At 38.3% G+C, this 23,259-nt stretch overlaps 1 protein-coding gene across 1 annotated transcript in view; it reads right to left on the reverse strand.

The window, feature by feature from the left end:
• Window positions 1-2,004: 2,004 nt before the first annotated feature.
• The window catches only part of HCN1 (hyperpolarization activated cyclic nucleotide gated potassium channel 1), a 384,938-nt gene continuing 363,683 nt past the window's right edge, over window positions 2,005-23,259 (reverse strand). The window contains exons 7-8 of the mRNA XM_004422795.3: window positions 6,339-6,503; window positions 2,005-3,156 (exon numbers count right to left, since the gene is read on the reverse strand). Coding sequence (XP_004422852.1) covers window positions 2,273-3,156; window positions 6,339-6,503 — 1,049 coding nt within the window. The 3' untranslated portion in view covers window positions 2,005-2,272. The remainder of the gene's footprint in view (window positions 3,157-6,338; window positions 6,504-23,259) is intronic.

Genomic DNA, 23,259 nt, shown 5'->3' on the forward strand with positions numbered 1-23,259 from the left:
ATATGTAAATGGTCTTGCAGCTTTCCCATAGGTCTAAGTAGACTGAACAATCTCTTTCTTACACCATTCCTGACATGCCATCATATGTCACCAGCATGTTAATGATAACATTACACTGACTAGCATTGTTGATTACTTCCACACAAGCTGGGATCTGTTAGAAATTAAGCATAGCAACTCATTTTGGTATAATAGGTATTATATCCATAAAAGGCATAACAGGCAGCATGGATCCATTTTAGAGTTTTTGCTTTTCTTTTTGTTTTCTGTTCTCAAGTCTATCTGGAGGCCCTGCCCCATTTAATGTGTGATCTTTGTTAAGTTCTTCTTAAATGTATCTCAAGTGTCAAAGATACTGAAGACCTCCACTTTGGGTCATTCTCTTAACTTGGGTTATTTACAGAAGTCGGTTATTAGGAATCTTCCAATTGTGTTCCAGTCATCCACCACCTTCGTTGGATATATTAGGCACAAATGATTACTAAGGGACTTCTTTGAGAAGAAGCAGATGCTCACAGATCATGGAAACAGTTAAGGAAACAGACAAACAACAATGCTCACAGATATTCGGTTTGACCCCTGCTTTCTATCACCATGTCTATACTTTTCTCAGAACATTTAACAAACCTCCTATCTAAGGGCTATGTTAGTCACCACATGCCTTAAGATTTACTAGCCATTAGTTACAATATGCATAGAACAAAGTGTGTGTTTCCAAACAGACATGATGCTATAGTGTATTTATTTCTTTAAATTAACACCACAGTAAACTACCAGCTACAGTGAAGACACAGAACACACTGGGAACTCCAGATTAAGCTGTGGTTTACAAATCACTATTTAAATAATAATAATAATAATAGTAATAATATTAAATGAAAGTGAAAACCTCACTTCTAGACTTAAGTCAGAGATCCAAGTCAGCCTTATAGGAATTTTAAGATAGACAATCAATGAATGGTTAGACTTTTCTAGAAAAGAGAAATACTGTAAGCCTTTCCCTACAATGACTGCTTTGAACCTATTTTTTTTTCCAAAAAGCATGCAGGGACTATTTTCAGATGCTTGATTATGGAAGAAGGAAGAAAAGTAATGATTTTTGGTGTAATACAAGCAATTTGTAGAATCGAGCATACAATTTTGCATAAAACATTGCGGGTTAAAATAATATCATAGGTTTCAAGCCATTGCATTACAGTTGAATAACTGTCACAATTAGGTTTTGTAAAATTTAAAACTCTAAGTTTTTTTTTTTTTTTTAAAGATTTTATTTATTTATTTTTTCCCCCCAAAGCCCCAGTAGATAGTTGTGTGTCACAGCTGCACATCCTTCTAGTTGCTGTATGTGGGACGCGGCCTCAGCATGGCCGGAGAAGCAGCGCGCCGGTGGGAGCCCGGGATCCGAACTCGGGTCGCCAGCAGTGGAGCGCGCTCACTTAACCACCAAGCCACGGGGCCGGCCCTAAAACTCTAAGTTTTGAAGTGAAGCAATGAAACTAAATTCTTAAACGACGACTTGTACCTTCATACAGCACAGAATAGCTATTTTTATTTGGGTTGAAAAGTTATTTACAACTGACATTGATTGAGTCTTGGTAAAAGTCCGAGAACACACGAAAAGAAATATCCCCTCAGGTTTCTGGAAGATCAATGCACATGTCTGAGGTTAGAGATACTCATAACAGTGGCGATGCTAGTCTCCTACCATGGCCAAGCAGAGAGTGTGTTCTTTTACCTAATTCAAAATTGAAAGCACCAAAATACAATTTAAATCTATAAAATGGGATTTGCTATTTAATCCTCCATAATCAATAATTAAGAATTTAGATGCAGAGACACAGCTAATGAAAGAAGCTTTGATTGGTGCTGTTCAGTAGCTCACTTGAGTTGCCTTTTTAAAATCAGTTTTGTTTCCATTGAATCCAAGAACTCCTCATAAAATAGAGAAATACATATATCAAAGGAACTAAGTAAAAGTAGGTTAAAAATAAATAATCTTACAACAACATTTTAAATCCTTTAATGATTTAAAGAAAGGAAAACATATAACACTGAATGCTAAACAAGTCTTTTGAACTTCTCTTGGGACTTTAGATATATATTTCATAGTATATGTATATATATATTTTACATTTTGCATGTAGGCCAGAGCTGTCTAAAATATCTCTTCATAGTAGGCTATAGGGATCTATCAGGAGATAGAATAAAATAAGATCTGAGAATACTCTCAGTTTATTAGAGTATTTCTTTCTGCTTTGACAATCAGCAGGCATCATAAATTTGAAGCAAATCGTGGCTTTTCTGCATCTGGGTCTGTACTTAAGACTGAGGAAGACTCTCTCGGAAGAGCAGCTGCTGGTGGAGGGGGTGCTGGAGGGACTCCTCGGTTGGGGGGAATGGCTCCTGACGACATCTGTCGGAACAGGGTGACTCGCGGGGGGACAGAGCCCCTGCCCCCGGCCTGAAGGCCCGTGCCGTGGACAGCTGTCACGGGTTGAGGGATGGAGGCCAGGGACTCACCCACAGTGGGATGAGGTCTGGAAATCAGGGTGGAAACCTCATGGGGCAGCGAGGGCTGCGAGGCCGAGAGGGGCCTGACCTCTCGGGTCAGGCTGGTGTTGTGAAGCGCCTGAGTGCTCTTGTGCACGTCGTTTTTCGGCGTGGAGCTGCCAGGGGTCTGTGGCTGTTGGGGCTGCTGCTGGGTCTGTGGTGGCTGGGACGGCTGTAACTGCTGCTGCTGCTGTTGCTGCATGAGTGACAACTGGGAAGCAGTGGGGGAGGCATAGTGGAAAGTTCGAGTGGCCAGTGGGCTCTGTACAGGAGGGCTGCAGACCACAGTGGTGTAGGAGCAGGGTGAGAGGATGGCGGATGACTGGGGGGTCTGTGTGCTGGGACTGGGGGAATGCAGGTTGCTATGAGACAGACTGGTCGCTGTGTATACCGGCGGAGATTGTGTCCTCATGCGAGAGGTCGGGGTAGTAGTTGAAGATGTGGAATTCAGGGCTGTCATTTGAGGATAATTGATGGGACCGATCGCCTGCACCATCTCCCTGTCGTGTTTCACAATCTGCTTCAGGATCTCGTTCTCCTGATTGTTGAAGACACCAGTGTTCAGATCCTTCTGGAACTTTTGCAGAAGAATTGAATTTTTCTTTCCTGTCATTGAAAGAAAGATAGGCACTTAGAAAGCCGACAAATGACTGATGACAACTCCAAGTGAGAGCAGCTCCTGAAAACAGAAGCATGTCAGTGTTCTGTAGAAGAGGCTTATAAGCCAAGTCCAGTACTTGCCTTTAGCCACCAAACAGAAACGTGGCTCCTGCCCTTCACGCTCCTGTGTCTTTCTGGTAAATCTTACCTTCTACACAAGCCAAGTGGAAAAGCCATCTTACAGACGAAATGGAGATATTTGACATGAGGGCTACCTTGAAGAGTGGGAAAAGAAAGAGCATTGGGATCTGGATGGGCCTGGAACCAAGATTTAAGTTTAAAGCTTCTTTTTCAAGAAAAAACAATGGAAACTTACTATGTGACAGGCACTTTACAAAAGGCTTTAGGAGATTTATTTTATTTAATTCTCAACTTTTTGAGATAGATGTGTTCATAATTCTCTTTCACCCAAAAGGAGACTGGGACATAGGAATGTTAAGAACAATGCCCAAGAAAAGATGGTTAATAAGTAACATGGCTGAGCGGGGAAAAAGGTAAATCTGACCAGGAGATTTACTAGTAACGGACAAGGAGACAGCCACGTCTGTATCATGTAACTACTTGCTAGAAATGCAGTCTCCTGGGCCTTCCCCACTTGCTGAACCAGATGCTGCATCATCTTACTAAGATCCCAGGTGGTTCTCACCTGCAAGTTTGAGACCAGTGCCCTTCACCAGTGATTCTCTACCCTATCTGCATATTTTTCTCATCCCTGGAGCTTTAAAAACTACTGACTTCTATATGTACCCTATCAATTAAATCAGAATAATCAGACATGGCTTCCAGACTTCAGTACTTTAAAAGCAAATTTTCCCAGGGGGTTCTTATGTGCAGCTAGATTGAGAACCAGTTCATAATCTTTCCTCTTCCAAAATGTTGTTTTGAGGATCACGGGGCATAGTGTATGGCAGGCTCTCAGCTCACTCCAGAATGTCAATAAGCATTATTCTCCTTCCTGCCATTATCTTTGGAGTGGTTTGCATTAAGTAGACATTCTCTGGCAGAGAAACAATTATAATCGATAGTAGACTGATGAAAGAGGGGAAAATCAGTGACTTTTTATGACATCATTGATAAAATAATATCCAGGTGCATATGGTAACTGAAAAGTGAATCAATTTGCCATATGGCTAAATAAAGTATCACATCTAAAGTAACAAAGAATATTTTTGAATGGAAATATATGTTATAATTTATTTGACTGCTGGAAAAAGCAATCATTTTAAATGACTGCCAAAATAGTTGCTTGTCTCTCCTTACAGAATTGTCCTAGTTTCCCAAAGAACAAAAATTTCTACAGTAGTAATAAATATAAATGCTTATGTAGCCTATTCCCTTAACTAACTGTAGTACACATTTATAAGCAATGGGCACAAAACTGAGAAGGATGATATTTTTTTGTGATTATGTGAATAGTCAACATTTCATAATCTAAGTATCCGCGACCTTGTGGAAAATTACTGTAACTTTTAATGCTCTGTTAGAATTTTATAAGGATTAAGCATGCAAATGCTTGGTGCTTACTAGCAATTTTATTGCCTGTATTACCGACTGAAAACCATTTTATGCAAACTTTCTTTTAAAAAAGTTAACTGCAATAAGTTAGATGAGAGTGACGCTATATCAGATTAACAGAAATTCTCTATTGAAATATCCTGATTTTAATGCTTTCTCTAAAGATGTCCAGCTGGCTTAGGAAAAAATTCAAATGCTCAGATATTAGTCCCCAGATCTACCATGATCTACCACTCATAACACCACAAAGAGGGGAGTGATTTTCAAATTAAGTAAGGATGCTTTCAGGAGTACTCACTTTATTATGGGCACTGTCTCCCAGGACACTATGTCCTGTTATATCTCTAAGCTGTCAACATGAATTTCTAATATGTGTCTAATGGTAATGTCCAAATACTACCTTTACTTCTCCTAACCTAATTTCAGATCCTTGTGTAGTCTGTTATCCTATGAATATAGTGGGAAAGAAAGATGTGAAGCGCAGAAGAAAAGCTGAAAGAGCACTAAGAATGAAGCAGATGAAGTACTTCTTTGTTTACTTTCAAGTGATCCCAACCCCACCTCTTTTGAGTTCATTGATTCCTTCATCCCTCCCTACCTCTCTTCAACAATGTTCTTTGTGTACTGGTACTGTGAATGTCATAGTGAGTTAGACACGATCTCTCCATTCACAAAGCTTAGCATCTCTGGAGCAATTGCAATAATGAAAGCAGTGCTGTGATGGAGGAACTTCCCAGGGGTATGGTAGAACACATCCAGGTACTCAGCCTATTAAGGGGGTGAGAAGTCATAGAAGATTTCTACAGGGAAGTGACCTCTAAACTGAGATCTGAAGGTTAGTAGAGTTAAGCAGGGAAAGGGGCAGAGAAGAGTAGGGTGGAGGAGGAGGATCTGGGTGTGGAAAATGAATGCAGATCACCTTCTGACATCAGAATGTTCCAGCATATCTTGGGAAGTTAACAGCAAGCCAATCTGATCTAACTTTACTATGGCAATTATTCAAATCTTTAAACTAGTGTAACTAAGGTCTAATTGATATATTTTTGAGAGGAGAGTAGACTTTAAAATGAGTTGATGTTTGCAAAGTAAAGCATCTATGTAGTGCACTTCTATCAAGGCTTTTTCTTCTTGAGTCTGTATTACAAACATTTCAAGAAGTTTCTATTGAGACCATTAAAATGCACAAGTTGTCAATTTTTAATATAAGAATAAAATGTAAAGTTGATACTTAAAAGTTTTTTTAAATCCTTGTGATAAAATTTGGTTTGTAATGGAGACATACCATTGTATGTTTAGTTCTATTTTAATGCTATCTAGAATTTTTATCATGTTTTTTACCTGAAGATTCAAATTGTTTTGGCATCACTGGGGAAATCAGATTGCGAGGCTAGTAAAAATAGAGAGGAATAAATAAACCTGGAATACTTAGAAGAGAAAGCTAGAGCAGAGCCTCAGACCTTTCTAGAAATATGGCTAGAGCTAATTGCTATTTCTATGCTAATTAAAAAGCAATTCATGAACTAAGATTTGGGACTTATGATTGCAAACATATATCAGTCCACTAGATTAAAACTAAATTGTGCATGAAGAAGATAGAACATTGAAGAGAGTACCTATCCGATCTAGTCGGTCAATGGCCACCGTCTCAAAGGCTCTTCTCATCATTGGATATTCCTCCAAGACCTCATTGAAATTGTCCACAGAAAGTGAATAAAGACGACAATATGTATCAGCTCGAACACTGGCAGTGCGACGTCCCTTGGTCAGTAGGCAAATCTCTATAAACACAAGAAGAAAGATTTGTTGGATAATTTTCTTGTAAAGGCCATTAATGCCTCCCACAATTGAAATAAAAAGTGTCATGGTGTGAGAAACCAATGATTAGCAGCATTTTCTGTTTTATCAGGAAATTCCTTCTGCCAATTAAAAGTTTCCATTGTCAATACTCAAACTTAAAATATTCTTTTTTGGGGGGCCAGCCTGGTGGTGTAGTGGTTAAGTTCACACGCTCTGCTTCGGCGGCCCAGGGTCTGCTGGTTCAGATCCTGGGTGCGGACCTATGCACCACTCATCAAGCCATGCTGATGTAACGTCCCACATAGAAGAACTAGAAGGACCTACAACTAGGATATACAACTATGTACTGGGGCTTTGGGGAGAAAAAAAGGAAAAAAAAAAGACGAAGATGGGCAACAGATGTTAGCTCAGGGCCAATCTTCCTTAAAAAGAAAAAATATTCTTTTTTTTTTTTTTTTAAACAGTTGAGGCTTTTGGTTCAAAGAAAAGGCTGAAACAGATTTATCTCTCCTCTGGCCCCCACTCCAAGCCCCCTGAAATAACAAAAAAGATGTAGAAAAGGGAATAATAAATCCACAGTGGAGTTGAAAACAGGAAGGAGCTATGCTCAGACAGAAGTTCTTATGAATTCTGGAAGGCAGAAAGCAGATGGTATAGAGATAGAAACCAAAATGAGCCCAAACATTGGCTTAGAAAGTTCTACAATCAAGCAAAACTGGATCGGAGGTTCAAATGAATGCATGGCTTATATAGTTCTTATATTCCCAAAAAGATGAGTAAAAAAAATTATATTCCAAATGCACAGAGGGACTTTCTATTTAAATAACTTCTAAGGAGAATCCTTTGTTGAAATTTAGATTCCTAATATATGGTAAGCAAACATTTGCAAATTTGGATTTCCTTATTTGCTAGCTAAATAAATAATAAAAGCAATAATTTTCCATTTCATTTTCCAAAATGTATTAAATTCATGTATACTTTTATTTTTTTTAAAAAATTAGAAATAATTTAAACATTTAGCTTCAAAATAGTCAATTTGAAAAAAAGAATGGCAGAAGTATTTCTGAAACACAGTCTCTTAACAGAAGGAAATATAAAAACATTATTATTGAAAGGGGTGTAAATTCACACTCCTCTGGCCTTATTTAAAGAAGTTCAGTTCATGTTGATAAACATTGTGAGTAAGTTATGTGGTAGGCACTGCATACGTGCTGTTAGGGCTGGAAATACAAATCACACATAATATCTAATTTTGTATAACTTATAAGCTGGTGGTAAACAGAAAAATTTCATTTTAATTAAGAATTCATTGAAGTACAATCTGGTAAGAACAATAATGCAGAAGGCAGGCACTCTGGGAGTACTAAAGAAGCGCATCTGAACCAAGCAGGGAAGATAGAGAGGATTTTAGGGAATGCCACCTAAGTTGCCAATTATGGATGTTCTTCATGTTGATAAACATGTTGCAAATAAATAATATTTTGGAGTGTTCACATTTGTGTGCATGTTCATGTCTACGTTTGTGTGTCTGCATTTGGTGTGTGTAGGAAGATGAATTTATATTCATCAATATTTAAGCATAAAGCATATTATCATACCATGGAATTTGCTGGCTACTCTAATCTAAATAATGTAATAAAAGAAAGTATTTTCAACACTACCCCAAAATTAAATTCCTGTCACTAAGTACTAATGCCATATGATAGAATTTACGATTGCCAAATTATGACAAACAAGCTAATGAGAAATGTTGCTAATGAGAAAAGCTACATGTTGCTTTCAATTCTGTACATTACAAGTTATCGTAGAATGGTTATAAACCTCATGGATAATAACCCAATAATATATAACAAAGGTTTTATTTTTTATTTATTTATTTTTTAAATTTTATTTATTTGTTTTTTCCCCCAAAGCCCCAGTAGATAGTTGTATGTCCAAGCTGCACATCCTTCTAGTTGCTGTATGTGGGACGCGGCCTCAGCATGGCCAGAGAAGCGGTGCGTCAGTGCGCGCCCGGGATCCGAACCCGGGCCGCCAGCAGCGGAGCACGCGCACCTAACCGCTAAGCCACGGGGCCGGCCCTATAACAAAGGTTTTAAAAAGTATCCATATCTTCAACCCAGGAATTTCACTTGATAATCTAACCTAAGGAAATAGTCTGTGATTAGGACAATGGTGTTTACACAGTAATATACATTATGCATTTATTTACACAAGGAAAAATATGGGAATGCCTTAAATGTTTAATAAGTCAAGATTCATAATCAATTATGTGGCAGTTATTAAAAATGAAGCTTTTAAAGTCTATGTGATAACAGTAAAACAGTCACAAAAGTTTAAGCGAGAAAAGCAGGGTAAAAGATTGTGATTATAGTATGACAAAAAGGAGTGATGTCAGCTTTATGTCAGACTGAGTTGTTCCCTTTGTCTCTCTCATCTAAGTCACAACCAATCAGACATCCATTGACCAACAGAGGATTCCCTACAGAGCACAACAGGATGCCTGACAGATCCACGCAGCTAGTACGATAAAAATGAGCACATGTAACATAACTAAGATGACAATAAAATCTACTAATATGCCCTGCTCTGGATGGAAAATATTCCTTTATGTAGGTGTACTGGGTACATTTTTTTGTTTTTTCAACTTTCCTTTATATAAATCATTTTTATTTGTGGATGTATAAAAACGTTATTTAAAAATTATATCTAAGTGCACAGAATAGAAAAAAAAACAAAGTATGAAGGAATAAAAACAAACCTATTGATAGTGATTACTATTGTAGGAGATTTCCTCAACCTTACCTTCTACTCTTTTTAATATATTTTTATTTTGGCACTTATATTTTTAATTTTCAAATGCTTTCCATTTTCCTATGTTTGTTGGTTTCTCATTATATTCTTCTGCTTTGTTGTGGATGTAATATCCTCTTTCTCCCCGTAGGTGTTAAGAGTTCCAGTACTGAATGATGAATATATGCTACAACATAGACGAACCTCAGCATGTTTCACAAACATGAGTGAAAGAAGCAAGACAGGAGAATCCACAGATTACATAACTCCATTTATATGAAATATCCAGAAAGGGCAAATCTACGGAGACAGATAACAGATTAGCGGTTGCTTGGGGCCGTGAGTGGGAAAGGAGATTAACAATAATTGGGCACAAGGAAACTTACTGGGCTGAAGAAAATGTTCTAAACCTGATTTATAGTAATGGCTTCATAATTGGTAAATTTACTAAAAAAAAATGAATTGAATACTTTAAATGGGTGAATTATATATGTAAAATATATTGCAATAAAACTGTAAAAGTGAAAACAAAAAAGGGTTTTGTTTTTATATATTTTATCTTTATTATATTTTATATTTTAATTTCTCTTCTATTTTCTGAATTCTTTCTCTTTACTCTGGAATCATTGTTTCTGTCTCTATCTAGATCTTTCCCTTGTATGTTGCACACTTTCTTCAGATAATCCATTGATGTCCATTCACATTTAGAGATGAAAACTCCAGTGATATAGCAGAATTTGTTGATTTGGAGTATCAATTTAGGGTGAATAGGCGGGAATAGTTTGTCCTCATATTTCCCTAAATGCCGGAATGAGGAGGGCCTTACTCCAGGGTTACTAACATCTCTTTTAATTGTTCTAGTTCTCTGCCTTGTTCAATTGCTTTAAGGAAGAACCACTGGCTTTTCCCCCCTCCTCAGGAGAATGAATGTCTGGCTACAGGCTGTTCTGCAATGTTGAGGGAGGGACAGAGTCCATTGTACCATATACAGATTTTCAGTAAAACACTCTTTCCCCTCACTTTTCATTTGGTCTCTGTAGTCACACTGTCTCTTAGCTAGCAGCTTCTCTAGGTTTCTGCCAGGAGATCTGCTCTCTCCTCTGTATATATATTCCAAGTTTCCTCTACTTTCCCTTCAAGTTTCATCAGTCACCACCAGCATAAATTAAAAAAATTTTTGGTTTTAACAACAGAAATTTATTTTCTCACGGTTCTCAAGGCTGGAGGTCCAAAATCAGGGTGAGTATGGCTGGGTGAGAGCTGCGAGAGCTCTCCTCCTGGCCTGCAGATGGCCGCCTTCTCACTGCATCCTCACATGGCAAAGAGGGACAGAGAGAGCTCCCATCTCTTCCTTTTCTTATTTGTTTACTAATCCCATCATGACGGCCCCACTCTCCTGACCTCATCTAACTCTAATTACCAAAGGCTCCCATTTCCAAATACCATCACATTGGGCATTAGGGATTCAGCCTATTGAATTGGGGGGGACACAAACATTCAGTTCATAATATTATTCCTCTTGTCCTTGATGAGCCCTGAAATATAATTTATGCCCTCCAGCTCTTTTCTAAAAAAAAAAAAAAACAGCTTTATTGAGGTATAATTGATATACAAAAAAACTGCACACATTTAGTGTATACGATTTAATGATTTTGGACACATACATGCACCTGTGAAACCATCACCACATCCTTCGCTTCCAAAAGTTTTCTTTTCTTTTTTTTGTGAGGAAGATCAGCCCTGTGCTAACATCTGCCAATCCTCCTTTTTTTTGCGGAGGAAGACTGGCCCTGGGCTCACATCGTGCCCATCTTCCTCCACTTTATATGGGATGCTGCCACAGCATGGCTTGCCAAGCAGTGCGTCGGTGAGCACCTGGGATCTGCACCGGGGAACCCCGGGCAGCCGCAGCAGAACACGTGCTCTTAACCATTTGTGCCACCAGGCCGGCCTCCCAAAAGTTTTCTTAACCACATGTTACCTGAATAACATTGGCTTATCCAATACAATAATGTAATCATATTACAAAGCAAAAATCTGGGGGTTGGCAGGGTCAATGTTGGTTTAGCAATGATGCCAAGACACTGTGCTAGCATGACTTTGTTCTTCTCAGCCTCCCTCTCATAATCACGAGTTGATAGCAACAACCACAAGCATTTATATCCTCACACAACAGCATCCAAAGAGAGGGAAAGACTTCCCACATTTCTTTCTTATTATGAACGCAAAACTCACAATACAGGTCTCTTACTTTAACATCTTATTGATAAGAACTGTGTCACAGGCCATGGTTAGCTACAAGGGAGGATTTAAAATGAAATATTTGGTAAACTGGGGTAAGTTAACCACTATTAGCGATTGACTTGGGTAAATAATAGTTTAGTCTCTGGAATTGTGTATGTTGCTGGCCACATAAGATCCGAATTCTATTAATAAGGAAGAAAGGGCAGTGGTTGCTGGCTAGGGAGCCAATATTATCTGACAGTCCACTTTTATATCTACTTTCTGTCTTCCAGAAATGTGTTGCAATCTCTCATCTCCTGATCATTCTCAAATACACACTCATGCATCAGATCTCTGTGGTTTGGGTTTATATTTTATTCCTTTACTACTTCTGATTTTGTCTCTGAAAAGGGAGAAGATAGACAGGTGTTGAGGATCATCTTAAATAAGAAATGGACTTTTATTTACTTTTCTATATGCTTAAAAATTATTTGGACACCTTTTACAATGAGCATGTAATTATATATTACTTTTGTATTTTAAAATATAAATTTAAAAATTATAAAAATATAGCTATTCTCAATACTTATAGTCATTTTAGAAATATGGTAAAAATAGATTTATTTCAGCATAGATGTAAGTTTATTCTTATTTTCTCTACATCATTCTCTGCAAATGGTTTTCTGTCCTCTATTATCTGGTGTCCTCATATAATGGATATACAACATACGTAGCTAAATGGAGGAGATGTGCATATGTTATAGGATATAGGTCTCCATTACTAACTGATGAATCAATTAAATATTGCCATTGGTAAGAAAAGAAATCTTTCTAGAGGATGCTTTTAAAATATTTCGGGCCTAACATATTGTCTGATTCCATTCAGATGAAATTTCCAGAGTAGACAAATCCATAGAGACACAGAATAGATTAGTGGTTTCCAACGGCTGGGGAAGCAGAGGGTGGAGGTTACTGCTAGTGGGTACACGGTTTATTTCTGGGCTGTAGCAAATGTTCTGACATTAGATAGTGGTAATTAAACAACTTTGTGAATACACTAAAAAAAAATAATAATAAAATATTTCAGGCCTATATAAAAAAATGAGGACATGTGTTATGAGATCTTACCCCCAAATTTTCTTATATTGCCATCTCAGTAAAACTTCAGAGATGTTATTGTCAAACAAATCTTACTCCTTCAGTAAATCTTATTTAAAAATATGATGTAGTTATGTAATTATTTACCTTTTGTGATTTTTTTGGAATCAAAACTGATATTTCAATTTGGTCAGTTTCTTGCCAACTAATGAAGTAGCATGCTACCTTGGTGATTTTCTGCAGCAGCGATGGTTACCTGCTGATTCGGCTCTATACATCCAATTTCGTGGGTTATTTTAGAGATTCTTTTTGGTGTAGTATAAAGAGTATTGGCCTGGGAGTCTTGTGTTATAGTTTCAGACTCACTTCTCTTGGCTGTGAGGATTTGGACAAATACGTATATTCTCTGGATCTTCATTTATTCATCTGTAAAATTGAGTTACATCTCTAGAGCTTTACTCACATTTAATCCATAACTTCAGACTTCATTCATTTTTTATATCTAAAGTCTCCTTGATCTTTCTATCTCCAGTGACTCCATGGCATCTAGTAGGTGATTAATGTTTGCTGAATTGAATCGTCAAACCAAATAGCAACATGTTCTACAAAATGAGTTTCAATCACCTATTGAAAAACTAAGGACTAAATATAGACTTACACTAACAAAGTCCTTTCAGAAGTTATATAAAGGGCTGTGTTCATTATCAGCACAAAACTCTTCAGCCATCATCTGTCGGCATCGCCTCAATAATTTCTTAGTGAGAAACAGAACAAATGAAGGTATATTTATGAGAGTAGAAATAGTCACTGGTCAGTGTGAAAAACACTTTAAATAATCCCTTCTTTTAAAGCCTCCACACTCTTTGTTCCCACTATGAATAACAGAATTAAGACATGCCACACACTTAGCAATTAAAAAAAGTAAAGAGTCTTAGATTCCATGAATTGAATTTCCAGATTCAATACGAATGGAGCAGGTGCTTCTCCGTGAATTAATTTTCTCTTGATATTAAGCTATTTTGGAGATCCACTTACTGAGTGAAGAGACTCCTGTATTAGGTGTTGCAGAGTGAGTTTTTGTGTGTTTATTCTGTGTGTGTGTGTGTGTGTGTGTGTGTGTGTGTGTGTGTTTGGGTACAGGACAGAGAGAGAAAAACCAGTTTAGCCATCTGGATCTCATACTATCCTTTAGCTTCCTTAGAAATCACGTATATATTTTGTTGTTAGTGCCATTCAGTCGATTCCAACTCCCAGCGACCCTGTGTACAACAGAGCAGAGCCCTGTCCAGTCTTTTTGCACCATCCTCTCACCTTCCGGTGCTTTATCAGACAATGCTCCGTTGCTACTCGTAGGATTTTCATGGACAATTTTTTTTGGAAGTGGGTGGTCCTTATTCCCAGTCTGTGTAGTCTGGAAGCTCCGCTGAAACCTGTCCACCATGGGTGACCCTGCTGGTATTTGAAATACCGGTAGCATAGCTTTCAGCATCACAGCAACATGCAGCCACCACAGTAGGACAATTGAAAGATGGATGGTGTGGTTCCCTCACTGGGAAATGAACCCAGGCAGAGGCAGTGAGAGCGGCGAATCTTAACCATTAGACCACCAGTGGTGGCTATGTATATTTTGTTTACCACTATTTTTATTCTCTTGTACTGGATTTCTAATTGTTTCCTAAATATTGACCTTATCTCCCTAGCTGGTTTAAGACATTTTAAGACAGCAACCATAGGGTAACATTATGGCATCCCTCACACTGCCTGCTACCTTGAGTTTTGAGCCCAGAGAAAATAATTTTAAAATGCTTATGAATACATCAATTATAGTGGACAAACCCAAGGCCCACACTAAGTTCTATTCTTAAGTTTTAGATGATATAATATTGGTTCCCCTGCTGAGTATCTCCTCTTTGTAACAGAACTTGCCAAATGCTTTATGTACCTTCTTTATGCAACACAACATATCTTTGAGGTTTTTGTCAATGTCTATAATGAAGAAAGTATTTAGAAGGTTTGGTAATGTTTTTTTCAATGTAGATATATTCTTACTCACCAGGTAAAAAATTAATTTGTTTCTGGTTGTGCAGATTGACTCCACAAGGAAAATAAAATAGAATACAAAATGAAAAAAATCGAACTCCTAAAGAACAAGCTGAGTGCAGCTTACAGATATAAACCTTTTAAAGAGTCTTCTGGTGTATTTTCTAGATCCTGTTGGTTGTTTCAACCTTTCTGCTTTTTTTCTTGTTTGTTTACTCTCTGAGAACTCAACTAGGAATTTCCTAGTGGTGCAATCCTTGCTTTAAGAAACTTAGTGCAAATTTACTTGGAAATGGGTCCCTTCATCTGGATACAAATTTCTAAATTATAATCATAAGTGCATAAGTAATGAGGACTTGGCATATTAATTTTAATTTTGTATGATTCTCCTGCTTTTCTTTACAAGATAAGTTATTTTCTTTACAGGGTAAGTTATTTCATTTACCCGAGAGGGAAACTGACAGTAATACACCCATGACAGGGGCACAGTAGAAATCTGTTTCCAATTTCGACATCATAAGAAATATGTCCTAGGAGATAAAATTTGGCCTACCACACACTATATATATATATATATATATATATATATATATATAAAAAATATATATTTTCAATAATCCTTAGGGTATGAGATAGATCAACTCTCCAATGCTATTTTTGCTGACATTAGTTAACCTTGATTGTAAACATTTCTATTCACCTGACATTACTGTCACTTATATAAACAGTCATTTTCTAAGGTAGAGCAAATGGCCTCAAGAATTTTGCAACTCAGGGAGAGGGAGTCAAGATGGCGGCGTAGGCAGACTCTGAACTCACCTCCTTCCGTGGACACAGCCAATTTACAACTACTCGTGGAAAAATTACCCCTGAGACAGAGCTGAAAACTGGATAAGAGGAACTCCTGCAACAACGGACAATCCTGACTGGGGTGGAAGAGGCAGAGACTCCCTTCCGGAGAGGAAAAACGCCGCCTTCACAAGCCGCCAGCTTCACGGCCGCCGGGAGCAGCTCACAGGTACGCAGCCTCCCTGGAGGCGCGGGGCCCTGAGCCGGGGAGCGCCCCCGCTGTGGGCATTTTGTGGACCCAGCACAATCGAGACCAGCGGCATAATATCTGACTTTGCTGCTACTAAAGCATTGGGTAGCATCCCCAGAAAACCCGGCTCACAAAGAAACTAAAACTGGCTCTTAAAGGGCCCGCGCACAAACTCACCCGTTCCAGAAAGCATCCTAAAATCACCAGAAAGAAAGGTGCACACTGCTTTGGTGACAAGAGACTCACCTAATAGGCCCTGAGTGCATCTCGGTGAGGGGTGAGACCTCTCCAGGGACTGGGACATTGGCGGCGGCCATTGTTGTGGCCTGGTGTGAGCGTGCTGACACAGACGCCATTGGAGTTTTCCCTGAGACCTGCTAGCCCAGGGTCTGCTCCACCCGCTAGAGCACCGATTTAATCCAGCTCAGCCAGGGCAGGCAGCCCACCCTAGAGACTGGCCCCACCTAACAACAAACCCTCAGGCAACGTGTGGGCCTGCATAGATTGGTGACTGGATTTTCTGCAGCCTGGCAACTGAGCTGACTTGAGCGGGGCAGGGTGTGCACAAGGAGCGGGTGGAGAGTGTGGGGTGGTGGCGGAGTGTGGGGCTCCCGCCGTGGAGAGACTGGGTCCGCTTGGGGAGGTCGGGGCACTCACACGGGGCAGGACTGTGTTGACTGTGTGTGTGGACCTGTGGGCGGCAGGGTTTGTCAGCTGCAGAAGACTTGTGCTTCTCAAAGACCCACATAGGAGGTTTGCCCCACCTTCCAAAGCCTGAAACAATTGGGTGCTCCTGTGCCTGAGGCCAGCCCCACCCAGCTGCAATCCTCAGAGAGCTGACAAGAGACCTAATAGGCTAGAGGTTTACAGCAATTCTAAGGCCCTGAGCCTAACAACCTGCCACGCTGGGGGCCTACTCACTTAAAAGAAATACTGCAACACAGATGTGGTATTAGAACTTGCAGCCAACTGTGCTGGGGCTCCTCACACCTGATAAAGAGACTGAAGGGCCCACAACAACTACAAGCAGCTGAGCATTACAACAGCTGGCCAGGAGCATAACTCAGCCTCCCTGGGCGCCTATAGGGAGAGCTAACAGGCCACAATAGAAGGACACACGTAGCCCACATAGGGGCCACCCTGGAACATTGAGAACTGAGGGAAGCACACTGGAAGCCTCCTAAGCCATCACTTACATAAGGTCACCTATCCAAGAGCAGGAGACGAGCTGCACTACCTAATACATAGACACAAGCACAGGGAAAGAGGCAAAATGAGGAGGCAAAAGAATACATTCCAAGTAAGGGAACAGGACAAAACCCCAGAAAAGGAACTAAGTGAAACAGAAATGAGCAACCTACCCGACAGAGAGTTCAAACTAAGAGTGTTAAGGATGCTAACTGATCTGGGGAGAAGAATAGATGAACTCAGTGAGAATGTCAACAAAGAAATGGAAGATATAAAAAAGAACCAATCAGAAATGAAGAATACAATACTGGAAATGAAAAATTCATTAGAGGGACTCAAAAGCAGAGTAGAGGATACAGAAGAACGGATCTGTGAGCTGGAAGAAAGACTAGAAGAAATTACCCAAGGTGAACAGGTAAAAGAGAAAAGAATTAAAAAGAGTGAGGACAGTCTAAGGGACCTCTGGGACAACATCAAGCACACTAACATCTGTGTTATAGGTGTCCCGGAAGGAGAAGAGCGAGACAAGGGGGCAGAGAATCTATTTCAAGAAATAATAGATGAAAACTTCCCTAACCTAAGGAAGGAAACAGACATCCAGGTACAGGAGGCACAGAGAGCCCCAAACAAGATAAACCCAAAGAGGCCCACACCAAGACACATCATAATCAAAATGTCCAGAATTAAAGATAAAGAGAGAATCCTAAAAGCCGCAAGAGAATGTCAAGTTACATACAAAGGAAACCCCATAAGGCTATCAGCTGACTTCTCAGCAGAAACCTTACAGGCTAGAAGAGAATGGCATGATATATTTAAAGTGCTAAAAGCAAAAACTTACAGCCAAGAATACTCTACCCAGCAAGGTTATCGTTCAAAATGGAAGGAGAGATCAAAAATTTCCCAGACAAGCAAAAATTAAAGGAGTTTGTCACCAAGAAACCAGTGTTACAAGAAATGTTAAAGGGACTGATTTAAGGGGAAAAGAGAAGACCACAAATAGGAAAAATTATCTATTTCATGATTAGAACGTAATGGATACAAATGCACAAAAAGAAGTTGGATATGATATCAAAAACATAAAAGGAGGGAGGAGGGTAGTTAAAGAGTACAGCTTTCAGACAGAGGTCAAACTAAAGTGACCATCAATTCTGTATAGAAGAAGTAAGGAACAGAGAAGGACTACTAAAACACTGAGGGAAAAAAAAAAAGTTAAAAATGGCAGTAAGTACATACTTATCAATAGCTACTTTAAACGTCAATGGACTAAATGCTCCAATTAAAAGGCATAGGGTGGCTGACTGGATAAAAACAAGACCCATATATATGCTGCATACAAGAGACACACTTCAGACCTAAAGACACTCACAAACTGAAAGTGAAGGGATGGAAAAAGATACTCCACGCAAATGGCAATGAAAAGAAAGCAGGGGGTAGCAGTACTCATATCAGACAAAATAGACTTTAAAACAAAAACTGTAAAACGAGACAAAGAAGGGCATTACATAATGATCAAGGGAACAATCCAACAAGAGGATATAACACTTGTAAATATCTACGCACCCAATGTAGGTGCACCTAAATATATAAAGCAATTATTAACAGACATAAAAACAGAAATAGACAGTAACACAATAATAGTAGGGGACTTTAACACTCCACTTACACCAACGGATAGATCATCCAAACAGAAGATCAATAAGGAAACATTGGCCTTAAACGAAACACTAGAACAGATGGACCTAGTAGATATATACAGAGCATTCCATCCAAAAACCGAAGAATACACGTTCTTTTCAAATGCACATGGAACATTCTCCAGGATTGATCACATATTAGGCCACAAAACAAGTCTCCATAAATTTAAGAAGATTGAAATAATACCAACCATCTTTTCTGACCACAACGGTATGAAACTAGAAATCAACTATAGGAAGAAAATCAGAAAAGCCACAAATACATGGAGATTAAACAAAATGCTACTGAACAACGATTGGGTTAACGAAGAAATCAAAGAAGAAATCAAAAATACCTGGAGACAAATGAAAATGAAAATACGACATGCCAGAATTTATGGGATACAGCAAAAGCGGTTCTAAGAGGGAAGTTTATAGCAATACAGGCCTATCTCAACAAACAAGAAAAATCTCAAATAAACAATCTAACAATGCACCTAAAGGAACTGGAAAAAGAAGAACAAACAAAGCCCAAAATCAGTAGAAGAAGGGAAATCATAAAAATCAGAGCAGAAATAAATGAAATAGAGACCAAAAACAATAGAAAAAATTAATAAAACCAAGAGCTGGTTCTTTGAAAAGATCAACAAAATTGACAAACCTTTAGCTAGACTCACCAAGAAAAAAAGAGAGAAGGCACAAATAAGTAAAATCAGAAATGAAAGAGGAGAGGTTACAACAGACACCTCAGAAATACAAAAGATTATAAGAGAATACTATGAAAAACTATATGCCAACCAATTCGACAATCTGGAAGAAATGGATAAATTCTTAGAATCATACAACCTTCCAAAACTGGATCAAGAAGAAGTAGAGAATTTGAATAGACCAATCACCAGTAAGGAGATCGAAACAGTAATCAAAAACCTCCCCAAAAATAAAAGTCCAGGACCAGATGGCTTCCCTGGTGAATTCTACCAAACATTCAAAGAAGAGTTAATACCTATCCTTCTCAAACTCTTCCAAACAATTGAGGAGGGGGAAGCTCCTAACTCGTTCTACGAAGCTGACATTACCCTGATACCAAAACCAGACAAGGACAACACAAAAAAGAAAATTACAGGCCAATATCACTGATGAACATCGATGCGAAAAATCCTCAACAAAATACTAGCAAATCGCATACAACAATATGTTAAAAAGATTATACACCATGATCAAGTGGGATTTATTCCAGGTATGCAGGGATGGTTTAACATTCGCAAATCAATCAACGTAATACACCACATTAATAAAATGAAGAATAAAAATCACATGATCATCTCAATAGATGCAGAGAAAGCATTTGACAAGATACAGCATCCATTTATGATAAAAACTCTGAATAAAATGGGTATAGAAGGAAAGTACCTCAACATAATAAAGACCATATATGACAAACCCACAGCTAATATCATCCTCAATGGTGAAAAACTGAAAGCTATCCCTCTAAGAACAGGAACCAGACAAGGATGCCCACTGTCACCACTCCTATTTAACATAGTATTGGAAGTCCTAGCCAGAGCAATCAGGCAAGAGAAAGAAATAAAAGGGATCCAAATTGGAAAGGAAGAAGTGAAACTGTCACTATTTGCAGATGACATGATTTTATATATAGAAAACCCTAAAGAATCCACCAGAAAACTTTTAGAAGTAATAAACGACTATGGTAAAGTTGCAGGATACAAAATCAACATACAAAAATCAGTTGCATTTCTGTACACTAACAACGAAGTAGCAGAAAGAGAAATTAAGAATACCATCCCATTTACAATTGCAACAAAAAGAATAAAATACCTAGGAATAAACTTAACCAAAGAGGTGAAAGATCTGTACACCTAAAACTATAAAACATTGCTGAAAGAAATTGAAGAGGACACAAAGAAATGGAAAGATATTCCGTGCTCTTGGATTGGAAGAATTAACATAGTTAAGATGTCCATACTTCCTAAAGCCATCTATAGATTCAATGCAATCCCTATCAAAGTTCCAACAACATTTTTCACAGAAATAGAACAAAGAATCCTAAAATTTATATGGAACAACAAAAGACCCCGAATAGCTAAAGGAATCCTGAGAAAAAAGAACAAAGCTGGAGGTATCACACTCCCTGATTTCAAAATATACTACAAAGCTATAGTAACCAAAACAGCATGGTACTGGCACAAAAACAGACACACAGATCAATGGAATAGAATCGAAAGCCCAGAAATAAACCCACACATCTATGGACAGCTAATCTTCGACAAAGGAGCCAAGAACATACAATGGGGAAAAGAAAGTCTCTTCAACAAATGGTGTTGGGAAAACTGGATAGCCACATGCAAAAAAATGAAAGTAGACCCTTACCTTACACCATACACAAAAATTAACTCCAAATGGATTAAAGACTTGAATGTAAGACCTGAAACTATGAAACTTCTAGAAGAAAACATAGGCAGTACGCTCTTCCACATCAGTCTTAGCAACATCTTTTCAAACACCACATCTGACCGGGCAAGAGAAACAATAGAAAAAATAAACAAATGGGACTACATCAAACTAAAAGCTTCTGCACAGCAAAGGAAACCATCAACAAAACGAAAAGACAACCTAACAATTGGGAGAAGATATTTGCAAACCATACATCTGATAAGGGCTTAATCTCCAAAATATATAAAGAACTCATGCATCTCAACAACAAAAACTACCAACCCAATTAAAAATGGGCAAAAGACCTGAACAGACATTTCTCCAAAGAAGATATACAGATGGCCAACAGACACATGAAAAGATGTTCAAAATCACTAACTATCAGGGAAATGCAAATCAAAACTACAATGAGATATCACCTCACGCCTGTCAGAATGGCTATAATTAACAAGACAGGAAACAACATGTGTTGGAGAGGTTGTGGAGAGAAGGGAACTCTCATACACTGCTGGTGGGAGTGCAAACTGGTGCAGCCACTATGGAAAACAGTATGGAGATTCCTCAAAAATCAACGATAGAACTACCATATGATCCAGCTATTCCACTGTTGGGTATTTATCCAAAGAACTTGAAAACACCAATTTGCAAAGGTACATGCACCCCTGTGTTCATTGCAGCCTTATTCACGATAGCCAAGACTTGGAAGCAACCTAAGTGCCCATCAAGGGACGAATGGATAAAGAAGCTGTGGTATATATACACAATGGAATACCACTCAGCCATAAGAAACGACGAAATCCAGCCATTTGTGACAACATGGATGGACATTGAGGGTATAATGCAAAGTGAAATAAGTCAGAGGGAGAAGGTCAAATACCGTATGATTTCCTTCATTAAGTAGTAGATAATAACAACAATAAACAAACACATAGGGACAGAGATTGGATTGGTGGTTACCAGAGGGGAAGGGGGGAGGGAGGAGGGTGAAAGGGATAATTCGGTACATGTGTGTGGTGATGGGTTGTAATTAGTATTTTGGTGGTGAACATGATGTAGTCCATGCAGAAATAGAAGTACAATGATGTACACCTGAAATTTTTACAATGTTATAAACCAATGTTACTGCAATAAACAAAAAATTAAAAAAAAAAAAAAAAAAAGAATTTTGCAACTCAGAAATATTTCTCTGACCTCTAAAAGAGCTTGACATTGCAATAACACAGAGCTAATCAGGAATTTATGACAGGAATTTGTTAGGTAATGAGTTTAGCCTTAGTTTCTAGAACTTACGGGAAAATTTGTACTTGGCTGCTCATAGTAACCTAAGTAAGAGCTGCTTCCCTTTTTTGCACCCAATATCATGAAATAAAAGTAATTTTATTTTGTGCAGCAAAATACTAATTTCTAGAAATTACTTAGGTTTCTAATCCATTGTCTCATAATGTGCAAGAGGAAATATCACTTTTTGGTTTTCTTTTTATATTTGTCTTTGTAATCTTTCTATATCTATACTAGTGAACTAGTAAAACATCATCACTTATGGCATAGGAGATGGTAACATCTGGCTTAAATCAATTTGCATATCAAGCTTGGCTGGTAGAAGCACATTAGGTGTCAAATGAATTCAAATAAGGATCTAAAGACATTTAGAGTAGGATAAAACATTAAATAGATGTAAATTTTGTAATATTGGATGTATTTTGAAATATTTCACATTTTTTATAATTTTCTGAGTTATTGGATATATTTCCAAATAAAGATATTATAAAAGAATAATTATGCATATTGAGATAGATTATATATCATGATAAATATTCTAATAAACAGAATACCCAGTTTTGCTTTTTTTCTAAAAACACAACTGATCGTTTCAATTCCCATAGGCATAGTCATACTTGCACGATTATTAGTGTCCTCTATAACTGCTCATGCTGTTATTTATGATTATTTAGATCATCTAAAGTTATTGCCTTGTCAAACAAATCTTAGCTGTCCCCATATGTTTGGTCAATTCAACTCTCTCTTAAAACATAGGATTAGGGTGATCACTTGGGGCCCTGATTATTGACCTAGTAGGGGCATCTCAGACAAGTTATGCATTGGCAGAGATGTTATGAGGATTAACTAAAATAGTGCCTCTAAAGTGCCCGGTACAAGCCTAGCACAGTATGGGCACTCTTAAAACATGAGTTCCCTTCCTTTTTCTCGTATGTTCCTTCTCTTCTCTCTATA

The sequence above is a fragment of the Ceratotherium simum genome, chromosome 18 (assembly GCF_057802395.1).
Source record: "Ceratotherium simum simum isolate JZ-2026a chromosome 18, ASM5780239v1, whole genome shotgun sequence".
Lineage (NCBI taxonomy): Eukaryota > Metazoa > Chordata > Mammalia > Perissodactyla > Rhinocerotidae > Ceratotherium > Ceratotherium simum.